The sequence below is a fragment of the Sus scrofa genome, chromosome 17 (genome assembly GCF_000003025.6).
Source record: "Sus scrofa isolate TJ Tabasco breed Duroc chromosome 17, Sscrofa11.1, whole genome shotgun sequence".
Lineage (NCBI taxonomy): Eukaryota > Metazoa > Chordata > Mammalia > Artiodactyla > Suidae > Sus > Sus scrofa.
This window is the reverse complement of record NC_010459.5, coordinates 46,253,325-46,269,382: the sequence shown is the minus strand read 5'-3', so window position 1 is coordinate 46,269,382 and position 16,058 is coordinate 46,253,325. Positions and strand designations below refer to the sequence as shown.

General features: G+C 51.1%; 1 protein-coding gene across 1 annotated transcript in view; it reads right to left on the bottom strand.

Moving 5' to 3' along the window:
* Positions 1-13,138, bottom strand: part of MYBL2 (MYB proto-oncogene like 2) — a 31,685-nt gene extending 18,547 nt beyond the window's left edge. Inside the window, 6 exon segments of the mRNA NM_001244469.1 lie at positions 878-1,037; positions 3,166-3,386; positions 3,576-3,668; positions 4,482-4,553; positions 7,929-8,022; positions 12,910-13,138. Of these exon segments, the coding sequence (NP_001231398.1) occupies positions 878-1,037; positions 3,166-3,386; positions 3,576-3,668; positions 4,482-4,553; positions 7,929-8,022; positions 12,910-12,929 (660 nt within the window). The 5' untranslated portion in view covers positions 12,930-13,138.

Here is a 16,058-nt window from a genome sequence, read left to right as displayed (position 1 = left end):
CTCAGTGGGTTAAGGATCCCGGGTTGCCGTGAGCTGTGGTGTAGGTCACAGACGCGGCTTGGATCCCGTGTTGCTGTGGCTGTGGCGTAGGCCGGTGGCTACAGCACCGATTAGACCCCTAGCCTGGGGACCTCTACATGCCAAAGGAGTGGCCCTAGAAAAGTCGAAAAGCCAAAAAAAAAAATCGTAAGAGATAGTTTAAAAATAGCAACAAACACCTGAAACTATTACAACGCTGTAAATCAACTACACTTCAATTTTTAAAAGTATGCTCTGGGGTTAATGAGTCCAAGTGTAACACCATATGATATGACTTTCTGGAAAATTAAAGGGACAGAAAACAAATGAAAGGGGCTAAAGATGGGAGAAGGACTGAAAGGCGCACAAGAGAATTTGGGAAGTGACGGAGACGTTCTGTCTTGATTGCGGTGGTGGTTACAAGTCTGTTTCTGTCATGACTCAGACCTATACACGAAACACCATGCATTTTACTGTATACGAACTGTACGTCAATAAATCTGATTTTCTTTTTTAATTGCACACATACTTTTTTATGAAAAGCCTGGAAAGAGTAGGAAGGAAGCTGTTGACAAAGGACAGGAAGAGACTCTGGACATCCCCACCTAACCCTCCATCTGAGATCTGCTTGGCATCCTTCACCCAGGGGCAGATGAGTGCAGGGCGTGGGCACAGGTGCCAAAGGGAAAGCCCTGGTGAGAGACATGCGGCCACACGGGGATCCTGTGGAGGCTTACGAAACAGCCATGGAACAGGAAAAGAGGGAGAAGCAGGAGTGGATGAGATGACATCAGATACACACGAAAACCAACTAACCAACGTCAGCCCTCTGGCCAAGCCATCCGGGGCCCCGGCTCACCTGGCCTTCCGAGGGGGGCGCACTCTGGCGGTCCTTGTCCTCCAGCTCCAGCAGCAAGTACATGGGGGGTTTGCAGTCTCTGGACTCACTCAGGAAGCCTCCCGTGTCCACTTTCCTCTTGATGGTGGAGTTCCAGTGATTCTTCACAGCATTGTCTGTCCTGCAGGGGCCAACCGAGGACCTTTGACCCCAGCCCTGGGGCCCATGCACCACCAGGCACATCACTAAGCTCCCTGAGCTGAGTTCCCACTTCTGTAAACAAGGATTTGGCTTGAGGAGTTCTAAGGGCTTTTAGCTCTAAGACGAAGTTAACGTGCTCCAGCCTGTAATGATCCATGGAGCATCTCCACACACCTTAGCGAGACAGGCAAAGGTCTCGTTCAGCCGACAGGGTAAAAATCCTGACATGCTGAAATGTTCTGGGGAACTCTCATTCCCTTTCCTGCTCACTGGGCACCTGCAGGGACCATCAGCAAGCACCTGGTTAAGGGCCCTGGTGCTGAGGCTCAGTGACCTGGAACACAAGCCCTCTCACCTTCCACAGAGGGAAAAATGGCCAAAGAGGGCAAAGCTAGAGGAGAGAGGGTCCACTGCCAACCACGTTGAGCCTCGGCTCTTTTTTCCTTTTAATTTTTTTCGGGCTGCACCTGCAGCATATGGAGGTTCCCAGGCTAGGGGTCGATCAGAGCCGCAGCTGCCAGCCTACACCACAGCCACAGCAACACCGGATCTGAGCAGAATCTGTGACCTACACCACAGCTCAAGGAATGCCGGATCCTTAACCCACTAAGTGAGGCCAGGGATGGAACCCACATCCTCATGGATACTAGTTGGGGTCTTAACCTGCTGGGTCTCTTTTTTACCTGGAGAATCAGAAAACTACATCAACTTCCATTACTTGCTGAAATATAAACAAGGAAACATATATAGTCATATAAATCAGAGCAGTCCCACCCTACAGAAGCAGAGCAGCACAGCGGTAGCTCGGCGCAGGGAAGCGTGGATGGGGAGACGCAGATGGGGACAACAGGACAGAGGAGCAGAGTAGCAGGACAGCGGTGTGAACTGGGACAGCTGTGCAGGGGCACAGACCTATAGCACCGCAGAAGTGCCGACACAGCTCCTTCTCTGGGATGCTTTTCCCCTGCAGTGTGAACGGAGGATAACGGTGGACAGAGCCACCAGTCTCAGAGCAGGGTCTGGATCTCTGACCACTCCTGCTGCAGGCCGTCATGGCATGGCGCTGACCAGGCAGAGGTCTGGGCACTATGGGAAGGTGGCCAGGAACCGACCACAGGAAGGAAGGACAGAGCCACCTTCCCTGAGGAAATAACACTCCCAGCAGGAACTGAATGGTGAGAGCATGCTGGCCACACGACAGGACGGGCACAAGGCAGGTGGCATTCAGGCTGCCAGGAGCACAACGCATCCTTCTCAGAAGCGAGCTCACGGCATCTGAGGGAGGAAGGAGGGCAGAGCAGCTAAGGCCCAACGGGTGAGTGAAGGTGAAGGCATCGGGAAAGAGGCCTGAGTCCTTGACCCGAGTGTTAGAAGAAGCGCCAAAAGGATAACATATGGGGGTTTGAGTTTTGGACACAGATGACTCCAGACTCCAGGGGAATTAGACTGGCATTTTCTCTCCTCTCCCTCCCAGGACCAAATTGCCATAGCCAAGAAAGGGTTAAAACTAAAATAAGGTAAAAATGCACACAGACAGAGAGCAGGGTAGAAGACAGCAGCAAGTCAGAAATTTTTGTAAGTTTCCAGAAGATGGAAAGCCATTGGAGGAGCAGTAAGCATCTAAGAGACTGGAAGTTGACCCTGGAAGATTCTGACAAAAATGGAGCCAAGTCATCATGTTGCTCCCTGCAGAACAGAATTCCAAGAGGCCCAGGGCTTGGAGGGACCAGGCCCAGTGAGGAGCAGGGCTTCAGGCATCTAGATCCTGGTCCTGACCTCACAGGCAGGAGGGAAAGAGGCTTAATCTCTAGGAAAAATGCCCAGGCAACCCTGGCCATACCACAGGGCAGAGATGGCACAGAGCCTGGAGGGAAACCAGATGAGAACCTCCACAGTGAGTAGGAGCCCCCAGGGCCCTGCCCTCCTCTGCTCCAGACTCCCTGTAGCCAGGCGCAGCAGCCCCCTCCTCCCCACCACCCCCGCCAAGAATCAGAAGGAAGCATTTGCTCCTGGGAAACGTGAACAACTCCAGAGGAATCAGACTAGACCTTGGGACACCCCCCAAAGGCAGTGGGTGCCCTGCCCTGCCCGCCCCGGCCGCAGCTCACCTCCCTGGAAGCATCTTGGCAATCTCAGCCCAGCGGTTGCCCAGCACCTTGTGGGCCTCGCAGATGATGCGGTCCTCCTCCTCCGTCCAGCAGGACTTTTTCACCTCGGGGTTGAGGTGGTTGTGCCAGCGCTCGCGGCACTGCTTCCCCAGCCGGCCCTTTAGGTGCTTGGCGATCAGTGTCCACTGCTTCGTGCCGTACTTCTTGACCAGCTCGATGACCTTGGGGGAAAACTGCCATGAGGCCCACGGGCCCCGCCCTCCCCCACCTCAGCACCGTCCAAGGGGCTGTCACACACCCAAGGTCAGCCAACCTGGAGGGCAGCCTCAGACCCTTGACCCCCTGGTGTGGGTGAAGCCCACACACACCCCCCCCCCGCCCCGGGTAGAAGGCCCTGTCCTGGGAGTTACCTTCTGGTCCTCCTCTTTGGTCCATGGCCCCTTGACGAGGTCTGGATTCAAGACCCTCAGCCACCGGTACTGGCACTGCTGGTCAGTGCGGTTCTGGAAGAGCACAGGCACCCGTGAGAACTCCTGGGAGGGTGGCTCCGGGCTGCACTTGGGGGAGGGGTTCTGTCTTACTCCCTGCATCACCACACACCACACGCCCATGGATCAGAACACACGTGGCTTCCCTTTGTTACCGGAGGGTCCAATAGAACCAGGCAAACCCAGAACCCCGTGGGAAGCCACAGCCCCACACCAGCCTGCGAGACACGTCAGGGATCCTTGCTTGCTTCTGGGAAGGCGCTATTTCCCTGAAGTTTATGGGAGGCGGGACAGTGAGGAAAGGGGCAGAAGGGTCTGGTGACTTAGTCCCCGAGCTGCCCGAGTGACCCAGGAAATAAGCTAGGCAGCAGCTCCTGCCGCATCCCCTCCCCGCCACACGCCTGCAGTGCTGGGGCTGGGGGACCTCAAGGGGACTGGAAGCCTCCGGACACTGGATGTGGTGGCACTAGCCAGCTCTTCGGGGGCCTCACCATGAAGCCTGTGCAAGTTGGTTTCCCTTCAGTTTCAGTCTCACGGTTGAGAAACCAAGCAACAACTCACTCCTGACTTGCAGGAAGACAATGCAAATATGCCACTGATCTGACTGAATGATCATGGGGCCTAAGGCCCCCGGGTTCCGTGTGCAAAGGCCCATAGCAGGGTGCCTTGGATGCCCGTTTGGGAAGAAAGGGCCTAGGAAAGCTACAAGATCATTTTGTTGGGGGATCTAGGCGGGCTTGGTGAGGAACTCCCTTTTCTTCTCCTTGACAAAAAGTCTGTCCCAGGCCCACTGTCCTGGGCGAAGGGGCGTGGAGAGGCTGCACTCACGGGAAAGTGGCTGGCCAGGAACTTCCAGTCTTGCTGCCCAAATTGCTTCACCAGGGCCCTCAGCTGCTCGTCCTGCCAAAGCCAGAAAGACAGAGGGCTCAGCTCACACACAGGCAGAAAGCAGGTGCTCACAACAGAGCCCTCTCCAAAGGCAACAGCCTCACTCGTCCATTCAGGCCATGAAATGATCGCCTACTATGCACCAGGCATGGGAGCCAGCCACTAGCAAAAGAGCTGCCCGCTCTGGTGGGACATCCAGGCAAAAGGGAAGCAGATGCTGGAGCTCCCATCGTGGCTCAGTGGTTAACAAACCCGGCTAGTATCCATGAGGACGAGGGTTTGATCCCTGGCCTCGCTCAGTGGATTAAGGATTTGGCATTGCTGTGAGCTGTGGTGTAGGTCGCAGATGCGGCTCAGATCCTGCGTTGCTGTAGCTGTGGTGTAGGCCGGCAGCTATAGCTCCGATTTGACCCCCAGCCTGGGAACCTCCATATGCAGCAGGTATGGCCCTGAAAAGAAAAACAAAAACAAAACCTCTGATGGCTCCATGCTGCCAGCCAAATAATCCTACATCTCTGAGCTTCTCAGGGCCTTTCAGGATTGGACGCCATTCGGATCTTTCCATCTAAATCAATCACTCCTCCTCTTCAAAGATACTTCCCTCCAGGCAAATAAGGGCTCCTCTACTAGTTGTTCTTCACCTAAAACCCACTTCCTAGTCTGACTTACCAGCTACCATGTTGCACACCTCCCGAACTGACTTTCCAAATCCTTACTCATGAATGAAACTTTTCCTAATCTCTCAGACAACAGCAACCTCGACTTCTAAAGGCATTTCAACAATCACAGGTGCCTCCTACATCTACGAGGCTTAGTGTAAGAGAGAAGAGATCCCACGGGGAGCGCAAAGGACACTGGTCCTGCCAGCACCATGAAGACCACGGCATATCCACAAGCCTGGGCATAGTCTTCTCTCTCCATCCCAGGCAGAGATGCTCTGGCGTAGGGACCTATCTTACTCTTCCAAGCCTCAAGAGCAGAATGCAGCCCTGGTCCACAATAGGATGAACAGAAAAGGCTGGTTTAGCACTCCTCTGCAGAAACATCTATGATGATTTAAGAGGGTTTTACAACTCACAGAGCAGGTTAAGAGGAAACAAAAATTACTTTAAACACATCCATTGTGGTGCAGTGGTAATGAATGCAGCTAGTATTCATAAGGACACGAGTTCAACCCCTGGCCACACTCAGTGGGTTAAGGACCTGGCATTGCCAAGAGCTGTGGTGTAGGTCGCAGACACGGCTCAGATCCTGAGTTGCTATAGCTGTGACATAGGTCAGCAGCTGCAGCTTTGATTTGACTCCAAGCCTGGGAACCTGTATATGCTGGTATAGCCCTAAAAAGATAGATAGATAAATAAATAAATAAATAAATAAATAAAAACACATCCAAGGAAAGAGAGGTAGAATAAAAGATAAGGCCAGTAGGAGTTCAAAATGGTACAACCAAGTTAGAAAAGATCTGGCAGTTTCTCTAAAACTAAACATATATACCTACCCCATGAGTGTACCTAAATATTCTCTTTAGAAAAGTGAAAACAAGAGTTCCCATCGTGGCTCAGTGGTTAACGAATCAGACTAGAAATCATGAGGTTGTAGGTTCGATCTCTGGCCTTGCTCAGTGGGTTAAGGATCTGGCGTTGCCATGAGCTGTGGTGTAGGTCGCAGACATAGCTCGGATCCCGCATTGCTGTGGCTCTGGTGTAGGCCAGAAGCTACAGCTCCGATTAGACCCCCAGCCTGGGAACCTCCATATGCCACGGGAGTGCCCCTAGAAAAGGCGAAAATACAAAAAAAAAAAAAAAAAAAAAAAAAAGTGATAACATAATTCTCAAAAGACATAAGCAAGAATTTTCGCAGTAGCTCTACCCACAATAGCCAAAAACTTAACAGCCCAAATGCCCATCAGCTAGTGAAACATACTATAGACTAGTCACACAAGGGAATATTATTCAGCAATAAAAAATGAACAAATAGCTGAATCATACCACATCGTGCCAAACAAAAGCCAGATAGAAAAGAGTATGACTGTATGATTTCATTTATAGGACATTCAAGAAAAAAGGTAAAATGCATTGGTAACATTGGATGGGTGACTACCTGGAGCTGGGAAAGATGGATCACAAAGGGAAGTCCTGGGATAATCAGGGCATTGCTTAGGTGGGTAATATACATTTGTCAAAACTGTTGGAACAATTTACTTTAAGAAGGTGCATCTGGAGTTCCCATCGTGGCGCAGTGGTTAACGAATCCGACTAGGAACCATGAGGTTGCAGGTTCGGTCCCTGCCCTTGCTCAGTGGGTTAATGATCCGGCATTGCCGTGAGCTGTGGTGTAGGCTGCAGACGCGGCTCGGATCCCGCGTTGCTGTGGCTCTGGCGTAGGCCGGTGGCTACAGCTCCGATTTAACCCCTAGCCTGGGAACCTCCATATGCCACAGGAGCGGCCCAAGAAATAGCAAAAAAAAAAAAAAAAAAAAAAAAAAGAAGGTAAGAAGGTGCATCTGAAAAATTCCTGGTGGCCTAGCGGTTAAAGGATCTGGCATCGTCACTGCTGTAGCATGGATTTGATCCCTGGCCCTTGAAACTTCCATATGCTGTGGGTGCGGCTGAAAAAACAAAAGGTGCATTTGACTGTATCTAAGTTATACTTCCATAAACTTGATTAAAGAATAAAAAGAAAATTAATCCAGAGCTTGGTATCATAGACACAATACAATTTTTTTAAATAACAATAAAGAGGAGTTCTCGTCATGGCTCAGTGGTTAACGAATCCGACTAGGAACCATGAGGTTGCGGGTTCGATCCCTGGCCTCCCTCAGTGGGTTAAAGATCTGGCATTGCCATGAACTCTGGTGTAGGTCGCAAACGCGGCTCGGATCCCACGTTGCTGTGGCTCTGGCATAGGTCTGCAGCTACAGCTCTGATTCGACCCCTAGCCTGAGAACCTCCATATGCCATGGGAATGGCCCAAGAAATGGCAAAAAAAAAAAATAAGTAAAATAAAATAAAATAACAATAAAGAGGGGTGTTGCCGATATGGCTAAACCTCCTAGCAGTTAAAAGAGAAAAAACACAATTAATGTCCACAATGCAGAATACGCCAGCTTCTGAGAGACACAATAGCAATTGCTGGCCCTGAGGTCTGAGAGGCACATGCCCCCAAAAGTCCTAAGTACTGAAGAGTACCTGGGAATGCTCTGAGAAGCATCGAGGAGAACCAGAGGGCCCATCCTCTTCTTTCGTTGGCTCCTCCTCTTCTTTGCACCAGTTGGGGTGTCAGGCAGACACACCCCAGGCTCAGTTTTCGGTCCAACCCCTCAACTGCCATTACCTCCTTCATCCCCCACCCCGCTCGCCCCCACAATTGCCTCTCAATGTCACTCACCTCCTCCTGAGTCCATTTGACCTTGCATTTGCTGTCTCGCTGCTCTGGCACGTCTGAATCTGTGTCCTGGTAGTGCAGCTCATCCAGCTCCTCCCTGCAGGGCAAGTAAGCTGAAGGTCAAGGACATGTGCCTCCATCTGCTGCTACATCATGGACAGTGTGGGCAGTGGCCAGGGACCTCTGGGGAAAAGTTCTGGGGAGGCAGGCTTTTACTGTAGATAAAATGTAAGTACTTCCACCCTCCTCTTTTTTTAAATTTTTTAATGAAATGGGGTTATGGGATTTTTTTCTTCCTTTATTCTTTTACTTTCAGTAAAATCCTAATAATATCAAAAGCTACAAGAAAAAAGAAGTTAGGACTTCACCAAGCAGCCAGAATGGAAAACAGTAAGGAGGTTCCTCAGAACACTAAGGATAGTGGAGTTCCCGTTGTGGCACAGCGGAAACGAATCCAACTAGGAACCATGAGGTTGCAGGTTTGATCCCTGGCCTTGCTCAGTAGGTTAGGATCTGGCATTGCCATGAGCTCTGGTATAGGTCGCAGATGTGGCTCGGATCCTATGTTGCTGTGGCTGTGGCGTAGGCTAGCAGCTCTAGCTCCGATTCGACCCCTAGCCTGGGAACCTCCATATGCCGCAGGTGCAGCCCTTAAAAAAAAACAAAAACAAAAAACTAAGGATAGAGTTACCTTAGCAATCCCACTGGGCATATATCATGTAAACTATAATTCAAAAAGACACATGCACCCCTATGTTTAGTGCAGCACTATTCACAACAGCCAAGCCAGGGAAACAACCTAAATGTCCATTGACAGATGAACAGAAAAAGATGTAGTATATATATATGTATGTATGTATGTATCTGTACACACACACACACACACGAATATTACTCAGCCATAAAAATGAAATGCCATTCGCAGCAACACAAGAGATTATTCTATTAAATGAAGTAAATTGGAAAGAGAAAGACAAATACCATATGACTTATATGTGGAATCTAAAATATAACACGAATGGAGTTCCTGTTGTGGCTCAGTGTTAACAAACCCCACTAGTATCCAGGATGCAGGTTCGATCCCTGGTCCTGCCTGGCAGGTTAAGGATATGGCATTGCTGTGGCTGTGGCATAGGCCGGCAGCCGTGGCTCTGATTCAACCCCTAGCCTGGGAACTTCCATAGGCCATGGATTTGGCCCTAAAAAGACACACACACAAAAAAAAATTAAATTAAAAAATAAAATATAACACAAACAAACCTATCTACTAAATAGAAACAGACTCATGGACAAGAAGAAGACTTGTGATTGCCCAGAGGCAGGGGGTTGAGAGAGAAGTGGACTGGGAAGTTGGGGTTAGCAGATGTAAGCTACTATACATGAAGGGGATAAAGAGCAAGGTCCCACTGTATAGCACAAAGAACTATAGTCAATGCTCTAAGATAAACCATAATGAAAAAGAATTTTTTAAAAAAGAGTGTATATTAAAAAAAAATATTTCATCAAGAATATTATGATATTCAATACCAGATACCCATTTAATATTTTCTTTTCCATAAGGAAACTTTTTAAACTTGCATGGGTATTTTAAGGATAAAAGCCGATGATGTATGTAATCATCAAACACCAGGATTTTAAGAAATATTGGTTATTTGGGAAAACCATTTTAAATACATTATCTCAGTAATTGTGTCCACTTTTGCACACCCCCCTCAATCTTTGCCTATGCAGAGGCCTAGTTCATAGAAAGAAAAATCAGAGGACAAACAGCTTTGAGTTCTGGATGTTTTTATTTTCTAACAGGTAATTTCCCAAGTTGCTCCCAAAGCTTCCTACTTCATCAGGTGTAAAGGTTACAAAAATGGAGATGATGCTATCCACCCTAGGGATGCCTGGTGTTCACAGGAGCACACTCCCAACTCCATCACGTCACCTTGGTCAGGTGCATTCCTAAGCCAGGCATCGGTAAGTGGGAAGAGCCTACAGTCTCCCAACAAGCAAGGAGCAGAAAAGAAGAGGACTTTTTTTTTTTGTCTTTTTGTTGTTGTTGTTGTTGCTATTTCTTGGGCCGCTCCCGCGGCATATCATATGGAGGTTCCCAGGCTAGGGGTTGAATCGGAACTGTAGCCACCGGCCTACGCCAGAGCCACAGCAACGCGGGATCCGAGCCACGTCTGCAACCTACACCACAGCTCACGGCAACGCCGGATCGTTAACCCACTGAGCAAGGGCAGGGACCGAACCCGCAACCTCATGGTTCCTAGTCGGATTCGTTAACCACTGCGCCACGACGGGAACACCAGGAAGAGGACTTTCCTCTGTGTCCACGTTCCTTTCCCCCTTTCAGCCTCTTCCTAGTCACTCCTACCCTCCCCATGGCACCTCGGAAATCCTGTCTGAGAACTTAGGCTCCTAATCTGCAACTCCCTGTCTCCTTGACAACCTGGACAGAGGTCGGCTCCACCTCCTCCACAGCTGTACCTGTAGGGCCTTTGGGAGGGGGCAACAAAAGTCTTAAGAAATGTTAGCTCCGGAGTTCCCGTCGTGGCGCAGTGGTTAACGAATCCGACTAGGAACCATGAGGTCGCGGGTTCGGTCCCTGCCCTTGCTCAGTGGGTTAACGATCCGGCGTTGCCGTGAGCTGTGGTGAAGGTTGCAGACGCGGCTCGGATCCCGCGTTGCTGTGGCTCTGGCGTAGGCCGGTGGCTACAGCTCCGATTCATCCCCTAGCCTGGGAACCTCCATATGCCGTGGGAGCGGCCCAAGAAATAGCAACAACAACAACAAAAGACAAAAGACAAAAAAAAAAAAAAAAAAAAAAAAGAAATGTTAGCTCCATAACAGCTGGATTCAGGAATGAATGACTAAACAAGCAAAGCTGCTGCCTTTCAGTGGATAAGAAATGCTAATATAAGTAAATTTTTTAGAAGTAGCAAAGGAATCCAGCAATACACCAGTCACAAAAGGAGCTGGAATTCAGCCTTGTCTTGTCATTCCCAACCCAACTCAGGGGCAAATCCACAGCAAAGTAAGAGGCAAAAATTCTATAAGATACTAATAACAGGAGGAGCCTGGCTTGAAAAGCAACTGCCCCAGACTCCATTCTGACAGAAACAACAAAGAGGCAAAAATTCCACAAGATACTAATAACGGGAGGAGGCTGGCTTGAAAAGCAACTGCCCCAGACTCCATTCTGACAGAAACAATCTGTGGTTCTCCAGCACCTAGCTTCTAATAGAAGCTCAGCAAATGTTCCTTGGAGGATGAAAGGCTTTCTGTGTGGACACTCTGGTGCCCCAAGAGTGTATTTAATGGGACGGCTGGGAGAATTCTGTGAGGTAATGTACTTCTATCACCAACACGGTGCTAACAGTCTCCTTCACACACATTCTCACTATCCCCATTTAATAGATGTGAAAACTGAGGCTCGCAGGGATTATGCCCCTTGCCAAGTCCACAGAGCCAGGCTCCAAACCCCGCACCTTCATGTCCTCGTGTTGCAACCCCAGTCGGAAAAGCAGAGGCTAAGTCAGTGGGGGCAAGCACGGGTCGGTCCAACACAGCCTCTCTGTGCCCTCCCTTCCATGTGCTGGGCTCTGCTCCAGGTGGGGTGAGTCAGAAGCTGAGCAGGAAGTAGAGCACTGGTGCATTGGAGGGTTACGGCGAGTGGCCGGGAATCAAACTGAATGCTGTGGGGTTCCAGGGTGCAGAATCCATCCCTCACCTGGGAGAGGGGGGGATCCTCCACTGAGCCCCAAGGGAGAAGTGGCAGAGGACTGAGGTGGGGCTGTCCAGGGCTTTGCTGTTGCCTGGAGTAACACTTCCTGAACCAGAAATCAGGACAGGGCCTGACACAAGTACCTGCCCATAAAACAACAACTCCTGGGAATTAGAGCTGCCCTGGGAAATCGTGGCCTGAGGAAGACACACCCGGAGCCTGACCACTGCCCAGGGACCAGATGCTTCCTCGCTGAGAGGAACTCTGGGGAAAGCCAGTAACCATTACTTCTCTATGGGCTGGGCCTGAGAGGCCAACACCATCTGCGGGGGTTGGGGTGGGGGTGGGGGTGGGGGGGGTATGGTTATTTGGGCTGCACGAATCCAGGGAGGGAGCAGGGCAGAACCCCGTGGTCTTCCACGACTCCCAGACTGGGTGAGAAGCCCAGAGCCCAGGCACCGGGCGCAGAGGTGTACGACAGGGACCTGGAGCCCCCAGACGTGGATCCTGGCTTGCCTCTGCCACTCAATCTCTTGGAGGGATACGTAAAATGGAGACCGCAGTTCTTGCCTCGGCTCTGGGGGCTGCTGGCTCAGAGCGGGCTCCACACACATCAGTCTCTTTTACCCTCGCTCTCAACCCCAGCGGCCCCAAACTCATGTGTAACTGGAAGGCAGGTCTCCGAAACTAAACCGAGTTGGGGCCCGGAACCCAGGTGGCGGAGGACAAAAGAGTCCCTCCCCACCCCAGCATCCTTCCCAGGTCGAGGGAGAGAGCTCGAGGCGCTCTGTGCTTCCCAGAACATTAAGAAATGCCCACCGGCAGATCCGAACCCCCAAAGGCTGGAACGACAAGTGTCTTTCAACCTTTGGCCTCCCGCTCGCTTCCACTTGGAGAATCACTTCTCCACAGGTCGCCTCTCTCCTCGGTAAAGGCCGGCTGACACCGCCGTCCCACCCCCATCCCGCAATTAGGCGGGAGACAAAATGACATCATGCAAGGCTTGGCCCGGGTCCCAGGAGACCTGCCCGCCCCGGCTCCGAGGCCCAGCAGGCCCGGGTGGCAGAGTGAGGGGCCGCGGAGAGACCCTCGGCTTCACGCGCGCCCTCGCGTCAGGCGACCCAGAACGCTGCGTTTCCTGCCAACCCTACCGCGGACCAGCCCAGAAGGGCCACGACGAAGGTGGGGGTGGGGACAGAGGTCGGGGTGAAGGGAGATGGGGTCTGGGGAGGGGGGAGGGGCCCTCAGCAGCCCGGCTCCGCTCACCCGCGCGTCCGCCGAGACATCCCCCCGGCCCGGGCCGCGCCGCGCTCGCCCGCCCGCCGGCTGAGCCCGGAGCGGGAGCCGGGCCGGGGTCAATGTACGAGCTGCTCCGGCCGCTCCTGGCCCCGAGGCCGTGATGCGATGCGTCAGCGTGGCCGGAGGTCCCGCTGCGGCTCGAAGTGGCTGCGACCGCCGCCGCCGCCGCCGGCGCGCACAGAAGAACTTTTCTATCTCCCGCCAAGCGCGTCGGCGCCGCCCGGGCCTGGCGCGCGGGCGGGCTGGCGTGCGCGTGGGCGGGGCCAGCGGACGGGAGGGCGGGGCCGCGGGTTGCGCGTGGGGCGGGGCTGAGGGCGGGGGCTGCTCAGGGGCGGGGCCGAGGGCGGGAGGACAGTGCTCTAGGCAGATCACGGAAGCCCCAGGACAGGGAGGGTGTGGGTTAGGCTCTGAACCCGCAGTCAGATGATTTGAGGCCTGGCCTGAGACCAGAGTGATCCCGGAGACCCTGGAGGAAAGACTGAGAAGTGAGCCCCAAGGATGGGAGAGTGAGGCGAGGGAGATGGCCTGTAGGAAAACCCCAGCGTTAATCCAAGCCTGTCCTGCATCCCTACAGCCCCCACCCCAAAGAGGCCCCTCACCCCACCAAGACCAAGGCTGCACCGTGGAACCATCTCCCTGCTTCCAATCCGGCTTCGAATTCAATGGTTCCAGCTCCTCACCTGGACTCCTGGCAGCTCAAAGAGAGCCTCCCAAACCTGATCTTGCCTCTCCAGAATGTATAAATTCAGTCCTCTCCCTCAGGGTAAAACACTCCATAATCAGGCTTATAGAATTCCACCAGATCACCACCCTGCCCCAAACCAAAGAAAACTTGCTAGCCTCCTGGCCTTTGCTTGGGCCAGGAACACTTCCCACTCCTCTCACCTGACTAGTTCCTGTTTATCCTTAGGTCCTTGGTTACAATCTGCTTGTTGGCTTCTGTGTTTCCCAGTTTGAACTATGGGCTTGCCAAGATCCAAGTGGTCCCTCAACTCACAACAGTATCCCCAGTGCCCAGAATTTAGCTGTTGTATTGAATTCCCTTTACCACATGCTTAAACTCCTAGAGGCTTAGCCAGGATTTTCCATTTTAAGTTGCCACTTACAGTTTACCTCCTGAGTTTCACGGCACATTATGAAGGAGTGCCGAGAGGAAGGTAAATGAAGTATGAGCCAGGAGCCTTGGGGGATCTTGCTGACCCTCAGCCTCTTAGCCATGGCTTATGCCTCAGATCTCTCTTCCAGAAACTTCTGGCCACTTAGGGACAGTCCAGCCAGCTGCTGCAAACCTCATTTACCACAGAGGAACACTGACATCTTACATGTTAGAAGCTTCCATATCAATTAATTCAGGGCTTCCCCCCCATAAAGTAATTCAGGTAGACACCCCCTCTTCATTGCTAGAGCATAATAATTAAGAGTACAGACTCTATAGCCAGGTTTCCTAGGGTTTGATTCCCAGCTCCATCATTTACTGGTTGTGTGATCATAGGCAATTTTTTTTTTCCGGTCTTTTTAGGGCTGCACCCACGGCATATGAGGGTCCCAGGCTAGGGGTCGAATCCGAGCTGTAGCTGCCGGCCTCTGCCACAGCCACAGCCACGCCAGATCCGAGCCTCATCTGTGACCTACACCACAGCTCATGGCAATGCCGGATCCTTAACCCACTGAGGGAGGCCAGGGATCGAACCCTAAACCTCATGGTTCCTCGTCACATTTGTTTCTGCTGCACCACGACGGGAACACCTATAGGCAAATCATTCAACTCCTCTGTGCCTCAGTTTCCTCACCTATAAGAATGAGATTTATCAGAGTTCCCTGGTGGCTCAGCAGGTTAAGGACCTGGGGTTTTTACTGCTGTGGTTCAAGTCACCACTGTGTTGAAGTTTTGATCCCTGGCCTGGGAACTTGTGCGTGTTGCAAACATGGCCAAAAATTTTTTTTTAATGAGATTTATCAAAAACTTAGATAACTTTTACTATGTGCCACCCACTATTCGGCATGCTTTATAAATTTTTATTCATTTAATCCTCATAACAACCCTATGAGGTAGTATTAGTCTGATCTTCTTTTGGGAGATGGGGACACTGAGACAGACCTCCCCCAGGTCACATTGCTAGTAAATGGCAAAGCAGAGATTCAAACCTGGCCTGTCAAGTCCTACAGTCTATGCCCTTAATCACTACATTGGTACTGACTTTGTGGGGGTGGTTGTAGGATTCAATAAATTAATACATGTAAACCAATGAGAACAATCCTTGGCACATAATAAATACTACATTACTTTTAGTTATTATCATTATTATCCATCATCATTATTTTAACTCTGCAGCTGCTCTCATGCTTGTCCTTTGAGGTCTAGGAAGCTGCTTTGCACAAAGCACACACTCTGACATTGATTATTAGTTCCATTTCAAGAGAAACACAGGATCTGGCAGCAAGGTGTTTGCCCAAAGCAAGAGACTGGAAGCAGCTGTCTCCAGTTGCTGGGACCAGCTGACCAACACACTTGTTGACTGGGGGAAAAAAAAAAGCACAATCTAAAAGCAGACTCACTGAGGATTTAAGCCTGGGATACAGCCTCTCAAAAAGCTCTGAGAGACTTTCCAAAACGTAAGGGTGGAGACAGGTGTTTTGGGGGAAAAAAAAAAAAGACAAATCAAGTAAAACAAACAGGTAGTCAGAACATCAAACAATTACTGCTAATTAGGAGTCCCGTTGGTGGCACAGTGGGTTAAGGATCCGGTGTTGTCATTGTTATAGATCAGGTCACAGCAGCTGTGGCACAGTTTCCATCCTTGGCCCAGGACCTTCTGCATGACATGGGCATGGCCAGAAAAAAGTACGAAAATCAGACACCTCAAGTTACTGCATTTAGCACTTTTCTATGTACGGGAAAAGAGTCCTGGCTTATTGAAATTATTGCTTTGACATGCATCTTTAACTCTCTAGGACCAGTATCCTGCTTTTCGGCATCCCAGGGGCAGTTGCAGTGACTGATGGCTTACTGGCTTCAACATTCTTTGTCCACACTAGAGTGGAAGAAACTGGAGTCAGTGCTGCAAGTCAGGGAGCAGGGAATAACCCTGGAACCAGATGGAATCTGGTTATCGCAC